This window comes from Chiloscyllium plagiosum, chromosome 6, assembly GCF_004010195.1.
Source record: "Chiloscyllium plagiosum isolate BGI_BamShark_2017 chromosome 6, ASM401019v2, whole genome shotgun sequence".
NCBI lineage: Eukaryota > Metazoa > Chordata > Chondrichthyes > Orectolobiformes > Hemiscylliidae > Chiloscyllium > Chiloscyllium plagiosum.
This window is the reverse complement of record NC_057715.1, coordinates 64,284,144-64,304,556: the sequence shown is the minus strand read 5'-3', so window position 1 is coordinate 64,304,556 and position 20,413 is coordinate 64,284,144. Positions and strand designations below refer to the sequence as shown.

The following is a 20,413-nucleotide window of genomic DNA, read 5'->3' as shown; positions in this document are numbered from 1 at the left end:
TCCCCACGTATCATTTAGTCTGCGTCCCTCCACCCACCCCATCTCCTGCATAAAAACCGACTTCTTCCTAACTACCATCAATTCTGAGAAGGATTACTGGACCTGAAACATTAACTCGGATTTCTCTCCATAGGTGCTGCCAGACCTGCTGAGCTTTTCCAGCAATTTCTGTTTTTATTGCTTATAAAAGCAAAATTTGCTTCTCAGTCATATAATTTGATGTTAAGTCAAATGGCCAACGTCAATGAGATAGACTTTAAGGGCTGTCTTAAAGAAAAAAGAGGGATAGAGAGGAGAAATGGTTTAGGGAAGCAATTCCAGAGCTTGTAACCCAGGCAGCTCAAGGTTTAGGGATCTAAAGTAGAGCAAGTTAGAAATTGCTCAAAAGGCCTGAATAAGAGAAGTGTGCAGACCTCAGGTGGTTACGGGACTGGAGGATTTGAAAAAAAGAATGAGCAAGGGGCATGCATGAGGGTTTCAGCAACAGAGGTGCTGAGGCAGAAGCAGAGCCGAATGATTGTATGGGTGTGAAAATAGGCAGTCTTGGTAATGGCACAGATATGTGCTCAGAAGTCAGGACACATGGAGGGAAGCTGTAACCCACTATAGGGAGAGAATCCTGTCCATCAGAGAAGAAGATTGGGACTGCTCTTGGGATACCAAGACATTCCTGTTCCGCAAACTGAGTAAGTTCTACTACAGCTGCCACCCTAACCCCACTTCGGAGACAAAGTTAGAGACAATATTCGCCACAAAACAACATAGTATTTCACATGGAAATTCAAAAGCAGGGAGCACCTGGATTGGAACTGGAGAACCTCTTGATCTGCAGTCAAATGCTGTACCACTGAGTTATACCCCCATTTCCTGAAGAAGGGTTGTACCCAAAATGTTGACTTCTCCACCTCCTGATGCTTGCTGTGTTCTTCCAGCCTCCTCCTTGTCGACTTTGAGTTCCAGCATCTGCAGTTTTTTTTGTCTCACCCTAACCCCATCATCAGTGCCATTTGTGCCTGGCCCCTGTGAAGAAATGGGCTGCTCTGCCTTAATGCACCTCCTTGATCTCTGAGGAAGAGAATCCATAGGGCTCAGAGGAAACATCCTTTGCTCAAACCCTTCCCCCCCATTGCCTTTACAGCTCAGATACAGACTGTTTGGTAGGAAAGTCAGGTTTAGAATGCTTGTAAGTACAACTTAGTGAACACCTCACTGCAACATCTCTACAGCTGGCCAAAGAAGAAATCCCACAGGCTGCTGGTACTCAGACACCTACCAGAGACCAAGCACCTACTCATCTCCAGGCTGGAGATGACTGTGTAGTGGCAGTAATCAGGGACTTTAGCTACATGCTTTGGGAGGAATAGGTACAGCAGACAAGTAAGAGGAATACAATGGCCCTCATAGCCCAAAGACTGCGGGGGTGCAGCTATACTATGCTGACACAAGTGCCTCAAGTAGCCATTTGCCTCCGTGGAGAGGCAGGTCCAACACCCTCAGGATAAGCACAGCCTTGCAACAGCCCAGCACAGGTCCTCATGACCAATGGCATGGTGACAGGGAGGCAGAGAACTTTGATAACATTCCAGATACTCTTCCTCATAAGGAGACAGGGAGGTGCCAAGAGGCATCAATCTGAGGAGGAAGCCCACTCAGGTCCCTCAGAATTCTCCTTTCATGATACTCCAGAAGTGGTCGAGCCCTTCACATCCACACCACCTGTCTCCCTCGGATCCTTGGAAGTTCTGGCCGAGGAATTCCCATGTCATCTGGCCTAACCTCCAAAGCCAACAGACTCCACTACTGAGCAAGCTTCCTCCATCTCAGCTTGGAATATGGGACCATACTGAGACAATGTGAGGAAAATATTTTTGAGGGCACATTGGTAGGACAGGTGACATTGCACTGACCATGTTTTCCTAAATGGTTTTGTGGTACGTCTGCTGTGTGTGGTTCTCTGCCTAGCCCTGAATGTAACTCTCCCAGCATGAAGTCGAACCTCACATCCACACAGGTTTCGGACACTTACCTCACTCTCGCTGAGTGGCGTAGCCATTTTCTGTCTTGTTGTACAGTTCTGATTTCCAGCACAATGGAATGTGCCAGTGAATGCTCATCAGCCAATCGATCCAGCCTCCACATCTATGTGTCACTGAAGCCCTGGACATCCAGATTCCCTTCCTGACAGTCTTTCCCATAACCCCATTGGCTTCACAGGACCCAACCAACCCATCTACATGAACCTACATCTGCCAACTTTCACCAGCCACAGCCTCAACCCCTAAACCCCCCTCCACCACCAGACTCTACTTATCAGGTGACTAACTGGTGTGCTCATACACTGTACCCCCTCCCCATTGAAGTTCAGGTGCTCCTGACTGTGGAAAAACACTCCTTCTGCATTACCCTATTCCCATTCATCCTTTACCATATCCTCCCCCCACCCCCGACAAATAAATACCACTCTTCAAAATTGTTATCCCCACTTCCCTCCAGTCTGCAGTTCCACATTCCTTTCAATAGGTGCTCAAATCTACTTTTTGCAGCAGTGGTACTCACTGTGACTTGCATACTGAGAATTCTTGATATATAGTTTGCACACAATGGATAGTATGCTTAGAAACTATATATTAATCACGTGAGATGTGCAGCTAATTAGGTCATTAACAAGCAATACTCCCCATTAAAAGGAAGCTCACCTTGAAGCCTGGAAGTTGCAAAAGATTCAACATGCTTTTCCCATTTCAAGACAGGCCTCACTGGACTTCTTGCATGATTCTTCCAAATTTCTCACCATCATCCACGTTCCTGTAAGATTCAATCCTGCATGTTTCAATAATTTCTCATTCTTATAAAGGCCAAAATGGAGGCCCAACTCAATTAACTTTGCCTAAAAAAATGACCTCTTTCATCCCATAAATCATTCCACAGAACCTTCTCTAAACTTCTTCTAATATAAATATATCCTTTCTTAATTAAAGAGATACAAACACGCAGTATTCCAATTGTGATTTCCCTTAGGAGAAAGTGAGGACTGCAGATGCTGGAGATCAGAGCTGAAAATGTGTTGCTGGAAAAGCGCAGCAGGTCAGGCAGCATCCAAGGAGCAGGAGAATTGACCTATCGGACATGAGCCCTTCTTCACATTCCTGAAGAAGGGCTCATGCCCGAAACGTCGATTCTCCTGCTTCTTGGATGCTGCCTGACCTGCTGCGTTTTCCAGCAACACATTTTCAGCTCTGATCTCCAGCATCTGCAGTCCTCACTTTCTCCTAGAAGATGTTAACCTACTGTGAATCCTCTTGCAAGGATGCCTTCCTTGAAGAAGCTCTCTTCCTCCCTCTACAAGGATTTCAGTGAGTCCCTCTCTCACTGCACACCCCAGGTCATCTCCTCTGCCCAGAAGCTCTTCAGCCATGATTTCCCTTAGGGCATGTAAAGCTGTAGCACCATCTCCCAACTTTTATACCCAATTCAATGGATGCCAACATTCCATTTGCCTTCCTAATCACTTGCTGTGCCTGCAGACTAACACTTTGTGATTTCATTTACCAGAACAATCAGATCCATCTATATCATATTGAGTTATGCAATCTATTACGATTTAAATAATATGCTGCTTTTGTTTTCTTTTTATCAAAGTGAATGAGTTCACACTTTCCCACACTGTACTCCATCCCTCAAATTATTACCTATTCAGTTAATTCACTTGACACTTTACTTACCTACCTGTCCTTAAAATGAAAAAAGTTCAAAAATTTATTTTCAACTTCTTATTTGTGTCTCTTTCATGTCTTTCTCTCTTTAATCCAAATTTTCCTCTCCTTATTTCACTTTGTGCACCTAATTTAAACTTGAATTAATTATTCTAACTTATACTTCCTGGTTCAAACTTTGATTGCTTGTTTTATCAAGATAGTTTAAACAAGGTGTTACACTGTTCAGATGTTTAATTGAAAATAGCTTGCTATGGAAAAGTTTACCCATGGTCAAGTCAATCAAATTCTGGATTAGTGGTGCTGGAAGAGCACAGCAATTCAGGCAGCATCCGAGGACAGTCAAAATCTGAGGACAGGCAAAATCGATGCACCCCCACCCTCCTCTAGCTTATCTCTCCACGCTTCAGGCTCTCTGTCTTTATTCCTGATGAAGGGCTTTTGCCCGAAACGTCGATTTTGCCTGTCCTCGGATTTTGCCTGTCCTTGGATGCTGCCTGAATTGCTGTGCTCTTCCAGCACCACTAATCCAGAATCTGGTTTCCAGCATCTGCAGTCATTGTTTTTACCAAGTCAATCAAATGACTAGCACTGTTCATCCTCATCACCCACCAAGTAAGGTCCATCAATTATTTACTATCCACATTTTAAATAATTAAATCAATCAGCACAGTTATCAATTACTCTCTCAGATGGGATAGTGAAGGTGCGTTTGGTGTGCTTTCCTTTATTGATCAGAGCATTGACTATAAGAGTTGGGAGGTCATCATGTTGGGCTGTGCAGGACACTGGTTAAACCACTTTTGCAATATCGTGTGCAATTCTGGTCTCCCTGCTCTCAGACGGATGTTGTGAAACTTGAAAAATTTGAGAAAAGATTTACAAGGATGTTGCCAGAGTTGGAGGGATTGAGCTATAGGGAGAGACTGAATAAGCTGGGGCTGTTTTCCCTGGAGCGTCGGAGGCTGAGGGGTGACCTTATAGAGGTTTATAAAATCATGAGGGGCATGAATAGGCAAAGGGTAGGGTGAATAGGCAAAGTCTTTTCCCTGGGGTGGGGGAGTCCAGAACTAGAGGACACAGTTTTAGGGTGAGAGGGGAAAGATTTAAAAGGGACCTAAAGGGCAACTTTTTCCAGAGGGTGGTGCATGTATGGAATGAGCTGCCAGAGGAAGTGGCGGAGGCTAGTATAAATACAAAAGGCATCTGGATGGGTATATGAATAGGAAGGGTTTAGAGGGATATGGACCAAGTGCTGGCAAATGAGACTAGATTACTTTAGGATATCTGGTTGGCATGAACAAGTTGGACTGAAGGGTCTGTTTCTGTGCTGTACATCTCTACGACTCTATTTCAACCCAAGTTCTGTGTATTCAGGATTGTTATAGGGGCTACATTAGAATGGAATCAAAAACTGTACTTTAGCTATAACTAAACAAATGTGTAGAATTCACTATTTTGACAATACCACATTATTTCACACAAATTTTGTCCTTTGGAACTAAATTGAACTTGAAACCCAGTTCACATGTTTTGCATCCTTGTATTTTGCCTAGCAGCAGGTTTCTACAGTCAAACTGACAAGTTGGGAAGGCTTTGATTAGTTACAATGAAGAGCCATAATCATTGAGGCTGCTGTTTTTAACACTTATCTCTCAGAAAGTGGTATCACTGCTTAACGTGTGATTTCCTACTTGTTCAAAAGTACTCTCGAGCACATCACACACCTTCAGTTCCAATTCCTGAATGCAAATGTTTACTATACACAGGGGAAGCATATGTAGGTCCAGCTGGTGCATATGATATGTGGCAAGAACAGCAGCATTTTTTCAAATCTATTTATAGGGTGTGGGCATCGCTGGCTGGGCCTGCATTTATAGCCCATCCCTAGTTGTTGTTAAGAAGGTGGTGATGAGCTACCTTCTTAAACCACTGCAATCATTGAGTCATGTCACATGGAAACAGATCCTTTGGTCCAACTAGTCAATTAAACTAATCAACCTGCATTTGGCCCAATTCCCTCCAAACATTTCCTATTTGTGTACTTATCCAAATGTCTTTTAAACATTGTAACTGTACCTGCATTCACCACTTCCTCTAGCAGTTCATTTCACACACTAACCACTCCCTGTGTAAAAAACGTTGCCCCACATGTCAATTTTAAATCTTCTCCTCTCACCTTAAAAAGATGCCCCTTAGTTTTGAACTCCCCCACCTTACAGAAAAGACTTTTGCTATTCACCTTATCTATGTCCCTCATGATTTTATAAACCTCAATAAGGCCACCCCTCAACCTCCTATGCTTCCAGTGTAAAAAGCCCCAGCTTTTTTTTTATAACTTAAACTCTTCATTCCTGGCAACATCCTAGTAAATCTTTCCAGAATCCTCTCCATTTTGATAATATCCTGCCTATAACAGACCCAGCAACACTGAAGGAATGGTGATATATTTCTGAATCAGGATGGCTTGGAGTGGAAATTGAAGGGGTTGGTTTTCCAATGTATCTGCTGCCCATGTCATTCTAGATGGTAGTGATCAGGGGTTTGGAAGGTGCTGTTGAGTGAACTCTGGTGAATTTCTGTACAGCATCTTGTAGATGGTATATACTACAGCTGCTGAGCGACAGTAGTGGAAAGAGAGACTGTTTTTGGATGTGGTCCCAATGAAGAAAGCTGCTTTATCTTGGATGGTGTACACTTCTTGAGTGCTGTCCAAGTTGCACTCATTCAAGTAAGCAGGGACTATTTCAACACATTCTTGGCTTTGGGGATTCAGGAGACAACTGAAACAATACCAGCAGCAGCAAATACCTTCTTTGAAAATGCTTGCCCCCCTGCACAGAGCAGAAATGGTGGACACCATGATTTAGATATAAGGAGGGGAGAGTCACAACACAGGTTGTAGAGGTAGCAGATGAACTCTCTAAACTTGGATGAACTGTCGTGCCTCAGGCAGCTCAGGCTCCCACACTCTTTGCTGCTAACACTTGTAGCCTCCTGAAACATGTGGAGCAGGTGGCCACACATGACCAATGGTTAACAAGGCACTTGACATGATCGAGCCAAGTCCCACACCAGCCCCCCCTCCTCTCCCAACCCACCACTACCATCCAGCATGCCTTTTGCTTGATTGTCTGCTGTGTTCTATCTACTAGTGCTTCCTGAACCATAGTGGCCCCTGACCACTAGTGCCACACATTTAAAATTCCTCTCCTGGCTTTTGAAGTCTTCTATTGTCTTAACCGTCCCTGTTTCTCTAGTTCCACAATATCCTTGATGAATTTGGTGCTTTTGTCATTGTTAATAATTATCTCCACAATGTTTGAGAAGCTAATTTGTTTTAAACTTTGTAATTGTTTATTTCAGTTAATTCAGGTGTTGGTTGAAGAGGAGCCAAGTAAGAGTACTCTTAAACTGAATCTGTCATTAGGAAAGAAAGCAGTTGTCACTTTAAAGAATGGCCAAACATTTGAAATCCACACTTCCAAGATGCAGCAACATGTAGCTGGTGATGTGCAAACATAAGTGATTCATGATGTGTAAAAGAAGACTTTCAAAGCACCAAAATAGTACTGTTGGTAGATGAGTATGCCTGGGAGTGGAATGATTCTGTTATTACCAATGTGTAAATTTATCCATCTTTAGAGATTTAAGATTATTTTTTAAATGTTAATTTTATTTAGCATAATTTACAAATATTTGGTAAATTGAACAGAAATGGAGCCAAGGATTGGGGAATAAAATTTGTGATGGGGAGTGGAATATGTTGCAACATGATTCATTATATCTGATTTCTACAACTGTGAATGGAAAATCCATTGTCCATGGCAGAGATGCAGCAATCCTTCCATCCACCTATCCCAAAATATACTATTGGAACTGGAGTTTTAGCTTTTGTTTCTTTTCTTAATAGCTGATGTAACCATCAAATGCAAACAAATTCACATATATAGCATATTAATTCAAGAAAAGATTAAACAATCATAACAGTCATTAAATGTTCTTTCTTGTTTTTAATTATCTTTAAAAATAACTAATTATCAATGTTATAGAATTGAACCAGTTTGTGATCTGCTGAGACAAACAGATCAGAGAAGTCACAAGTATGATTACTAGCCTGTGCTGAATTAGCTGATCATATCCAGGGTAGTAGTGGGAACAATAATTGGCCCAGTAGCCCAAGCGAGGATGAACACCAGCTATCATTCAAGCTCAGGAAAATGTGCGTTTCTACAAATCAGATAAAAACATGAATAAACTTGACCAGTGTTCTTCAAGGTTTGCTCACACTCACAATAAGCATACGAACAAATGAAATAGGATCAGAAGAAACCATTTGGCCCCAAAAGCCTAGTTCATCATTCAATAAGAACAAAGAAAAATATAGCTCAGGAACGGTCCCCTTGGCACACCAAGCCTGGGCCTCACAACTCCTAGTTCTTATTTGGACCCACTACTTATTGCCCTCCGTTCATGTGTCTATCAAGATAGGCCTTACTTGTTGCTATTGTGCCTGCTTCCACCCATCTTTACTGACACCATCTTTGCTTTCCAGGCACCCACCACTTTCTTTGTGAAAAACTTTCCCCACGATTCTCCCTTAAATTTTCCCTCTCTCATCTTGAACCTGTGTCTTCTTGTAGTTGACTTTTCTATGTGGGAAAAAGTCTCTCTGACTATCCACCTTATCTACGTCTCTCATAATTTTTTAGATCTCTATCAGGTCACTCCTCAGCCTTTGTCTTCCCAGTGAAAACAATCCGAGTCTATCCAATCTCTCTTCATCATTAAAATTCTCCAGACCAGGTAACATCCTTGTAAACCTTCTCTGCACCCTCTCCAAAGCATCCACATCGTTCTGATAGTGTGGCGATTAGAACTGTCCACAATATTACAAATGTGGTCTAAAACAAATTTTATACAGCTGTAGTACAACTTGCCAACTTGTATATTTGATGCCCTGACCGATGAAGGCAAGGGTGCTATATGCCTTCTTGACTGCCATATCCATCCATGTTGTCATTTTCAAGGATCTGTGGATTGCACGTCCAGATCCCTCGGTATGTGAATGCTCCTAAGAATTCTGCCATTTATTGTATACTTCACACCTGAATTTGATATTCTAAAATGCATTACCTCACATTTATCTGGATTAAACTCCATCTGCCATTTCTCTGCCCAACTCTGTAATCTTGCTGTGTCCCACTGTGTCCTTTTGACAATCCTCCTCACTACCTGCAGTCCGCCGCTTTTGGTGTCATCTGCAAACTTGCTAATCAGACCACCTATATTTTCCTCCAGATTATTTATATATATTACAAACAACAAAGGTCCCAGCACTGATCCTTGTGGAACAGCACTAGTTATTGATCTCCATTCCAAAAAGCACCTTTTCACCACTATTCATTGTCTTCTATTACCAAGCCAGTTCTGTTTCTATCTAGCCAGCACACCCCAGATGCCATGAGATTTTACCTTTTGTACCAGCCTGGCCTGAGGTACCTTATCAAATGCCTTACTAAAGTCCATGCAGACAACATCCCCACTCCTTCCTCAATCATTCTTGTCACCTCCTTAAACAATTCAACCAGCATAAAACCATGCTGCCTATCACTAACAAGTCTATTCACTTCCAAAGTGAATAAATCCTGTCTCTCATCTACCCCTCAATGACATTTGATTCCCTTGCCTCATCTATTTACCTGTGTCTTCAAAAGTATTCAATGACCTTGCTTCCACCACCCACTGAGGCAGTGAGTTCCAAAGTTGCTCAGTCTTTTGAGAGAAAAACATTTTTCTCTGTTGTTGTCCGAAAAGGGAAATCCCTAAATTAAGAGCAGTGCCCTTGGTTCTGGTGTGGCCCATGAAAGGAAACATCCACCTTGTAAGACCATTCAGTTCAATTGAGTCACTCTCAATCCTCTGAACTCCACCTACTGCTTCACCTACTCATATAAGAAATCACACTAATTTCATGTATTAACCTCGTAAATCTCCAATGAAACATTTCTACTGTATTGACATAATTTCTTAAATAAGAAGACCAAATCTGTAGTTAGTATTTGAGATGTCATCTCACCAATGCTGTATAACTCAAGTAAAATATCATCACTTTTTTGTTCAGTTCCTCTCATAATAAGGGATAGCATTCCATTGGCCTTCCTGATGTTATGCTGTATCTGCATACTAACATTTTGTGTCTCAATTATTTAACCATTTAAATCCCTCTGGATCTTGGAATTCCTCAGTTGTTGTCCATTTCAGGAATATTCTTTTACATGCTTCCTGCCAAAGTGAAGAACTTCATATTCCACATCATACTCCATCTGCCAGATTTTTGCCCTCACACTCAAACTATTTATGTCCAACTCAAACTTCCTTGTACCTTCTTCACAACATATTTTCCTACTTGTGTCATCTGTGAATTTAGCTACCATGCTTTTGATCCTCTCATTAAGTCTTTGATGTAAATTTTAAAAAGTTGAGGCCCAGCACTGACCCTTGTAGGGCTCCACTCATTGATCCCACCAATAAGACAAAGACCTACTTGTGCATAGTCTCTGTTTAATGCCAGCTATCCAATCTTCTATTCTCACTAATATGTTACTCTATACTGTACTATGAGCTTCTAATTTCCATGATAACCTCTGTTGGTTGCAACTTATTCAAATCCTCCTGGAAATCCAAGTATCATATATCAACTGACTCCCCTTTATCCACCACACACTCTATCAAAGAACTTCAATAAATTAATTAAAGAACTTCAATAAATTCGTTAAACATGATTTCTCTTTGACAAATCATGGTGACTATTCATGATTACCATGAATTTTCTGGGTTCACAGCTCTAATCTCTGACAATGATCAATTCTAACAGTTTCACCATGACAAGTATCAATTTAAAAGTTTCTGCCTGATTTCTGCCTCCCTGCTTTCTCAAATAGAATATTTGCTTATTTCCTGTCTAATGAAATCTTTTTTGAAATTGAGGGAGTTTTGGAAAATTGACACTAATTCATCTAGTTAGCTCATTATCCATCTCTATTAATATACTGAGAATAGGAGATAAAGTCTATCTGGAGCTGATGACTTGCCATCCCACAACTCCATCAGTTTTCTTCATTCCACTTACTTTATGATTGTAGTTTCACCAAATTCCTCTCTTTCTCCCACCTCCTGATTTATAGCTATAGAATGAAATCAGGAAAATACTTAACTTCATTCACTATTTCCTCTTTAATTCCATGTTCTCACTTACTGAAGGACTAACATTCACTTTACTTATTTTCACCTTTTTAAATATCTATAGAAATTCTTGCCATCTACCTTCCTGTTGAAGTCTCGTACTCTAATATCTTCCCCTGCTTAAACTGAGTCATTCTCTGCACTTCTTTATTTTCTGATCAATTATCTGATTTGCCACTCATGTTTGCACATTTAAATTGCCCTTAATGTCTTTCATTGCATCTGTATTGATCTATCCCCTAGCATAGTATGTCAGTTCACTTCAGATTGATCAGCTTCCATACCCACTGACTGCCATCATTTAGGTTGAAAATACTAATCTAAGCCACAATTTTCTCCCTTTCAAACTGGTTGTAAAATTCAATTGTAGTGTGATCATTGCTACCTGAGGATGCCTTCACTCTGAGGATATTAATTAATCTTGTCACATTACAGTATAACCTGCTCTCTGGTCAGCTCCAAAACATGCTACTCTGAAAAATTATCTTGAAAGCATTCAATGAACTCTTCATCCAAGTTACTGCTCAGATTCGTCCACTTTATACATAGCTTGAAGTCATACATAATTATTGCCATCCTTTTATCACACTTAATATTTCTTCTTCTATACTTTTTCCAACATTATGATTAAAGTCAGGAAGCCTGTAGACACAACTACTAGTGAGTTACTTTAGTTATTTCTCACCACTACCAAGACCAATGCTATACCCTGTCCTCGTGAAAATCAAAGTAATCTCTAACTATTACACAAATGCTATCCTTGATTAACAGCACTACCCGTCTCCCTTTACCTAACCTTCTATTCTTCATTTTATGTCTCTCAATATTCAGAACCCAATTCTTGTCATCCTACAACCAGGTCTCCGTAATGGCTATCAGATCATATTTGTTTACTTCAGTATGTGCTTATGAGTTTTAATTAATTTATGTTTTTCATTTATTTATGTTAATAAGGATTTAACAGTTGTGTTAAATTACTGACACCCGTAGAATCATATCCAGCAAAAGATAAGGTGTTCAGTACAGGAGAAGAGAAAAATAAATTTTCTGTTCTAAAATGTTTTCCAGTTGGAACAAATCATTTAGTTATTATCTATTTTCAATTTGATCATTTAGTTGCCACATGATTTCACCATCACATTCTTCCACCTGCCCGTTTCCATAAAGTGTGTATTGTCACTCTTCCATTCCAATTACAGTTGGGACCCATTTTGCTAACCGAGAAGACTGAACTTGAATCAGGCAACAACCAGCCCTATCCAGTGATGAGCTTATTTAAATCCTGAAAGAGATAAGTACACAAAAGAAATACTATTGAGGTTTCAGAGAAATTACAATGCAGATTTCCTTGATATGAGGAAAGCAAAAAGAAATTACTTTTTTAAAAATGAAGCATTTTTCATCAGAGTAGCAGATGATAGTCTGATGTAATAAAAATATTTAATGTTCTGAAAGATTGTACATGATAGATGGCAGCAGACTTGCATTAGCAATTGAGATGTCTGGAATGAAGGGCCACAAATACAGGTTCAAATGTCAGGGATTTAGGACAGAACGCAAGCAAAATGAATGCAAGGGAGCTGACAAATAGCAGCAGAAGCCGAAAACATGCAAATAATTAATAATAAATTTGATAAGTAGATAAATGAAAAGGGATGGAAAAATATAGAATCTCTTTCAGTGGGGTGGGGAAAAATACCACATCTTACACGTCGCCTGTAAGAACTGTAACTAGAGGTTAATGAGACTAGGTCTATTTATTCATATGAAGATGACAAAACCCACTTGCATTTATGTAGCACTACTGCAAACAAACAATGACTGTACTGTTTCTATGTAACTTGTGTTTCCCTATGTATGAGTCTATCGTACACGAGGCAGATAAGTATCCAGAATTAACCTACATTTCCAGTGAAATGAGTTATGAAGTGTGACACAAAAAATAATGAATTCCTCTTCTCATTCCTTTATCTTTGTACACTCAACCAAGTTGATTTTATTTCCCCTTCTATGTAGATGGGAACCCAAGTTTACCTAAATTACTTCACCCACTCCAATATCTGAGAAAGTACAAGAGCAAAGATAATCACCTGCAGAGTTCCTTCCCAAGACCACATACGAACTTGCATATATGTCACTATCCCTTCATTGTCACAGTCAAAATTATAGAATCTTCTACCTAATACCATCATGTGAGAGCCATCACCATGAAGGAAACCAAAATACTGCAGATTCTGGAAATCTGAAGCAACAACAGAAAATGGTGGAGACCCTCTGCAGATCTGGCAGCATTTGTGGAGCAAGAAATATTTCATATCTGAAGAAGAGTCATATTAGACTTTAAATTATTATGGTGATTTAATATAAATAAATAAACAACTTAAAGGTCAGAGCAATTCAAGAGGACAGTTCACCACCACTGTCTCAGTAGAATGAGTTCAGCAGGTGATGGTGGATGGTCAGTTCCTCCTTACAGGAAATGGTATTGTTAGTGAGCGGGGGAAAATGGGGACAGAGGCCATTAGCAAAGGACAAAGAAAAGGAACAGAACACTAGGATTTGCGATTAGAAAGCTGTGATGATGGTGAGAGGATCATGGGGGATTGGAGTAGGCATATAACTGCTGGGAATCTAGCCAGACTGAGTGCAGCACCTCTGACCTGGAGAAGTTTCATGGAGAGACAGAGAAAGTGAGACAAAGGGACAGAAGCCAAAGTTGGAGCAGAGTTTCCAGATGTTGGGACAGTATTGAAGAACCAAGGTCATGAATAAAGCAGGCCAAAACCATTGATGATGGCTGAAAAACTGGAAATGATACTGATGTGAGCCAAACAAATGAAATGGGGGGAGGGTTTAGGAGAGGCTCACAAAGCAAAAGGGTATGACTGCATTACAACCCATCCATTTGGATAACAATAACCAGACTGACATAAGAGAGGGACAAGATATACAAATATTGATAAACAGCAGCAAATAGGTTCAAAAGGGCAAATATATGCTAAAAACGGAAAATAAGTGGCTCTTTACTTGAATACCTGTAGTATTCTGAACAAAATAAATGAAATAATTATACAAGTAGAGGTTAACGGATATGATCCTACAAAGAGATTTGTTAAAAAGAGATAAAAACATGGAACAAAATATTCTGAGGTACATGAGTTTTCGAAAGGAAAGAAAGGAAGTAAAGGATGGTGTGGTAGTTTTGTTAGTATGAGATGGAATAAATATAATACCTAGAAATGATCTTGGATCAGAATGTGTGGAACACATTTGGGTGTCGGTTAGAAATAACACAGGAAGAACACATTGATGGAAGTAACCCATAAGTAGGCCTAACAGTAGCTATACTATAGGATAAAGAATATATAAGGTGATAATGAAGGTATGCAAAAAGGCAGTACATCAACCATGAGTGATATTAATCTTTATGTAGATTGAAAGTCAAATTGTTTCTAGAGCAACATATTGTGAATCCAACCACAAATCAGAGTAAAAGATCCCTTAGAAACAGTGACCATTTAGGAGTGAGAAGCTTGGGTCAGAAACAGCTGTGTTGAATTTAAATTTGGGTAATTTCAAAGGAATGACAAAGATTGCTGGAATTGAACTGGGAAGAGAGTTTAGCAAGAATGGCTGAAGAACAATGGCAGACTTTTAAGAAAATAGTTTATAACTCATCCCAGTGAGAAAGAAGGATTCTAGGAAGGGGATAAGCTAGCCATGGTTAACCAGGAAACTTAAGAATAACACCAATTTGAAAGAAAAAAATATCATGTGCAAAAGATTAGTGACAAGACAGAGGGTTGGGAAAGTTTTAAAAACCAGAAGAAGACCAAAAGAAAATAAAGAGGGTGAAAATAAACTTTGAGTGAAACTTCCAAGTAATATCAAGATAGACAGCAAGAGAATCTCTACATTTATAGAAAGGAAGAGAGAAGCCAAAGTGAACAGAGGTCCCTTGAAGAATGAGACTGGAAAAATAATAATATGAAAGCAGCAAATAACAGAGGAATTGAATAAATACGTTGCATCGGTCTTCACAATAGAAGACAATAATAGCATTCCAAAAATACTAAATAATTAAAGAGCAAAAGGGGGAGCAGAAATAAATACAACAGTGGCATGATGGCTCAGTGGTTAGCACTGAGCCTCACATCGCAGTCCAAAGATGTGCAGATTAGGAGGATTGGCCATGGTAAATGAAGGGTTATAGGAATAGGATAAAGGCTGGATTTAAGTGGGATTCTCTTCAGAGAGTAGGCGCTGACTTGATGGGGTGAATGGCAACTTTCCATATTGTGGGATTCAATAACTAATTCTAGGTAAACTAATGGGACTAAAAGCAAATGAATTCCCTGGACCTAAGGGATGCATCCATATTAAAGAAAAGAGTTTACTGAGATAGAGCACGCACTTATAATAAACCTCCAAGATTCCTTAGATTCTGGAAAAGTGGCAGAGGATTGGAAATCTGTCATTGTAACACACTTATTTAAAAAAGGAACGAGATAAAGAACACATAACTAAAGATCAGTTAGCTTAACATATATTACTGGGAAAATTACAGTTTATTATTAAGGATGTATTAGCAGAACACTTAAAAAAATACATAACATAATCATGCAAATTCAGTATGGCTTCATGAAAGAGCTATCATTCCTGTCAAATTTATTCAATTCTTTGAGGAGGTAACAGTCAACATAGATAAAGGGGAAATCAGTGGAAGTAACATATTTAGATTTCCAGAAGGTGTTTCATAAGGATATTAGATAAGTGCCCATGGTGTTCGGGGGTTGTATATTAGCATGCCTAGAGGATTGGCGAACTGATAGAAGGCAGAGAGTAAGATAAGGAATGCATTCTCTGGACAATTTAATTTGATTTAATTTATTATTGTCACACGTACCTAGCTGCAGTGAAAAGTTTTGTTTTGCATGTAGTACAGGCAGATCATACCATACAAATATCATAGGGTGATTGGACAGAGTGAGGAAACAACATTGCGGCTGCAAAGAAAGTGCACAAAAATAAAGATCAACATTAGATTTGAAATTTGAGGGTTCCATTCAAGAGACTAATAGTAGTGTAGAAGTTGTTCTTGAACCTGTTAGTAAATGTGTTTAAGCTTTTGTAACTTCTGCCTGACAGAAGAGCTTGAAAGAGATTATAAACAGGGTGGGAGGGGTCTTTGATGATATTGGCTGTCTTTCTGCAGCAATGAGAGTGTAGGTGGAATCAATGGATGGAACATTGGCTTGCGTGATGGGCTGAGCTGCGTTCACAACCTTCTATAGTTTCTTACAGTCTTGGACAGAGCAGTTGCTATACCAAGCCAAGATGCATCTAGATAGAATGCTTTCTTTGGTGCAACTGTAATAGTTGGTGAGGATCCTTATGGACATGCCGAATTTCATTAGCCTCCTGAGGAAGAAGAGGCATTGTTGCGCTTTATTGACCGTTGCATCAACGTGGGTAGTCCATGACAGATTGTTGGTGATCATCATGCCTAGAACTTGATGGTTTCAACTATCTCCACCTCAGCTCCATTGATGTAGATTAGGGTGTTCCCTCCTCCTCACTTCCTGAGGTCGATGATTAGCTGTTTTGTTTTGCTGACGTTGAGGGAGAGATTATCTTTGCACCACATCGCTAAGCACTATATTTCTTTCTTATATTCTCTCTCATCATTGTTTGATAACTGGCCTACAATGGTGGTATCTTCAGCGAATTTGTAGATGGAGTTCGGATGAAATTTGGTCACACAGTCATGAGAATACAGGAAGTACAATAGGGGGCTGAGTACACATCCTTATGGAGCACTGGTGTTAAGGACTGTCATGGAGGAGGATGGCAATCTGTAATAGGGGATGCCACAGGGATCAGTGTTGGGACCATTATTTATAATTATTATTTATAATGTATATTAATGACTTGGACAAGGGAAGCGAATATACTCTAGCCAAGTTTCTGAATGACACAAAAAAATAGGAAGACAAGAGGAGAGGAAGACACACAAAGAATCTACAGAAGGGTATACACAGGGAAAGTGAGTGATAAAAAAACTGGGCAGATGGAATATAATGTAGGAAAATGTGAGGTTGTGCACTTTAACAGGAAGAATAGTCGAGCTGAGTATGATTTAAATGGAGAAAGATTGCAAAACACTGTAATTCAAAGAGATTTGGGAGTTCTTCTGCATAAATCATAATAAGCTAGCATACAGCAAACAGTATGGAAAACCATTTGAATGCTGGCCTTTATTTCAAAGAGAATGGAGTATAAGAATATAGATGTCTTGCTATAACTGTACAAGGCACCAGTCAGATAACATCTAATATGCCGCGAACAGTTTTGGTTCCCTTATTTAAAAGGTGCTATATTGGCATGTGAGGCAGTTTTATGAGGAGAGTTGAGCATATTGGGCCTGTATTCATTAGAGTTCAAAAATTATGAAGAGACTTTATTTTGAAACATGCATAATTCTTTGGGCGCTTAACAGAGTAAATGCAGAAAGTTTGCATCCTCTCTCATGAGAATCTAGGACCAGAGGGCATAATTGCACACAGATAGGACAAAGATGAGGAGGATTCCTTCTCTCAGACGACAGTAAATCTGTAGAATTTGTGAAATCACAGAGGTTGATTTGTTAAGTATAATCAAGCCTGAGATAGACAGATATTTAATCAATGGAATCAAGGGTTGTGGGGAAATAGCAAGAAAGTGGAGTTGAGAATTATTAGATTAGCCATGATCTCATTGAATAGTGATGCAGATTTGATGGGCTGAATGGGCAATTTTCTGTTCCAACTTCTGGTCTTCGAGGAGTAGGAGACCTAGGTGAACATTTGGGCAAAACTCCTGAGTTTGGGAATGACAAGGAGAGGAAAAATCCCCATTATGTCTGGGTAGTGAGGTTAATGGTTTTGCATGGTCACAGAAAGTTAGTAGTAGAAGTTCCTCCAACCGATCCTGGTAGCTGACTGATTAGAGGTTAAGAGTTAAGCTCCACAATGATATTCTGAAGTATCTGTAACAAATATCCACTGTAAATGGTTAATTCTTCTAACTTATGCTTTTCCGTTCATATTTTTAAAGGTTTGTTGTCAGTACAATAAAGAATTCATCTTTTGTAATCCTTGTGCAGTGGATGTGCTTAAATTGCCTGTTACATAAGGGTGGACAATAAATGTGGTGTTGCTTGCTTTGCCATACCAGAGATATGAAGTTTGCAAACATCAATAGTGAAGCTTTAGACACCATTTCCTCATTTAATTTAAGCCGACAATGAAAATCTACTGACACTAAGTCATGTAAGATGTATACACCAGAACAGAAGCATGGCTGGAAGCCTTTTCTCGCCTTATCTCCTAATATGATGCAAATAACATCAAATGGTGAAAAAGTTAATCCAATAATTTAAATTTTTTTCAGGAAATTTGGTACTAATCAGCCCCTTGGGTTGCTTGCTAGATGACAAATGGCTGTGTGTAATGAAAAGAAAGCTTCTTTAATAGCTCTTAATTTTTGGAGCAGTTGAGAGGCCCGACAATTAATTTGACATTATTACTTATAGACTGACGATTCCACAACAAGCTGCCAGAATCTGTGAGAAAAATTTAGTGTATATGCATTTAGTATGGGGGAATGTGTGAGAATTTGCCCTTATTTTCTGATAGGCACATAATAACAATGGTTTTCAAACTGAGGTCTCAGACTTCGCTGAAGTTCCACACAATAGTGTGGAAGTACCTTACGGGGTACAGCTCACCTTACAGGTAGCTGTCTCAGTGATCCAAACCAAGAAGTAAGGTGCAGACTGCAATACAACATGGGCAATGCTCAACGATTTGGCTGGTTCAGGGGAATGTATATACTGGAGCACTGACAGCAGCACAAAGATCCATACATGTCACATTTTTAAACTATTTCACAGGAGGTAGGTGTTACTGACTGGACTAACCTTTATTGCCAGCCCATCCCTGACTGCCCTTGCAAAAGTAATAGTGATCCGTCTTCTTGGAATGAACTTCTTGAGGACGTGGTGGTTGTGGGCACAGTAACAATGTTTAAAAGACACTCAGACAAGTACATGAATTAGTGGGCGACACGGTGGCACAGTGGTTAGCACTGCTGCCTCACAGCGCCAATGAATAGAAAAGGTTTGGAGGAATATGGGCCAGGAGCAGGCAGGTGGGACTAGTTTAATTTGGGAATATGTTCGTCATGGACTGGTTGGACTGAGGGTTCTGTTTCTGTGCTGTATCACTCCTTGACTATAACTGCTGCAGAAAATGGTGGGTCAGTAAACCCTCATTGCTGTTAGAATGGGAGTTCCAGATATTTGAGACAGCAAAAGTGAAGTAAATTAATCTTTCGGTAAAAATATCTCTTGTCTTAAATGTTAGATGGATTGTCCATGCTACATTGCCCTGTAGTGTCCATGGAGATAAGGTAGGGGAGCTGGGTCTGGGTAGGTTGATGTAAACTCAATGGGTCGAATGGCCTCTTTCCACACTGGAGGGATTCTATGAACATCACTCCAGGCCTTCCTTCTGGTGGCACAGAGAATCAAGCTGAACTTTGGAAGCATTGAAAGAAAACAACATATCAACTTCCAAATATTGCTGTGAGCTGCTTTTTAGTTTTAATTACATAGAGTCAGAGAGATGTATAGCACGGAAACTCGTCCATACCGACCATATATCCCAACCCAATCTTCTCCCACCTGCCAGCACCTGGCCCATATCTCTCCAAACCCTTTCTATTCATATACTCATCCAGATGTCTTTTAAATGTTGCAATTATACTAGCCTCCACCGCTTCCTCTGGCAGCTCATTCCATACACGTACCACCCTCTGTGTGAAAAGGTTGCCCCTTAAGTCTCTTTTATATCTTTCCCCTCTCACCATAAACCTATGCTCTCTAGTTCTGCACTCCCCACTCCAGGGAAGACACTTTGCCTATCTATCCCATCCATGCCCCTCATGATTTTATAAACCTCTATAAGGTCACCCCTCAGCCTCCGATGCTCCAGGGAAAACAGCTCCAGCCTATTCAACCTCTCCTATAGTTCAAATCCTCCAACCCTGACAACATCCTTGTAAATCTTTTCTGAACTCTTTATGTTTCACAACATCCTTCCAATAAGAAGGAGACCAGAATTGCACACAACATTCCAAAAGTGGCTGAACCAATGTCCTGTACAGCCACAACATGACCTCCGAACTCCTGTACTAAATGCTCTGACCGATAAAGGAAAGCATCCCATATGCCTTCTTCACTATCCTATTCTATCTACCTGCAACTCCACTTTCAAGAAGCTATGAACCTGCACTCCAAGGTCTCTTTGTTCAGCAACACTCCCTAGGACCTTACCATTTAAGTGTATAAGTCCTGCTAAGATTTGCTTTCCCAAAATGCAACACCTCGCATTTATCTAAATTAAACTCCACCT

The 20,413-nt window shown here is 40.1% G+C and overlaps 1 protein-coding gene across 1 annotated transcript in view; it reads left to right on the top strand.

Annotated features, from left to right (window-relative positions):
* LOC122551054 (DNA-binding protein RFX8-like) overlaps positions 1 to 7,238 on the top strand; it is an 87,333-nt gene extending 80,095 nt beyond the window's left edge. Inside the window, exon 15 of the mRNA XM_043692697.1 lies at positions 7,080 to 7,238. Coding sequence (XP_043548632.1) covers positions 7,080 to 7,238 — 159 coding nt within the window. The remainder of the gene's footprint in view (positions 1 to 7,079) is intronic.
* The last annotated feature ends 13,175 nt before the right edge of the window (positions 7,239 to 20,413 follow it).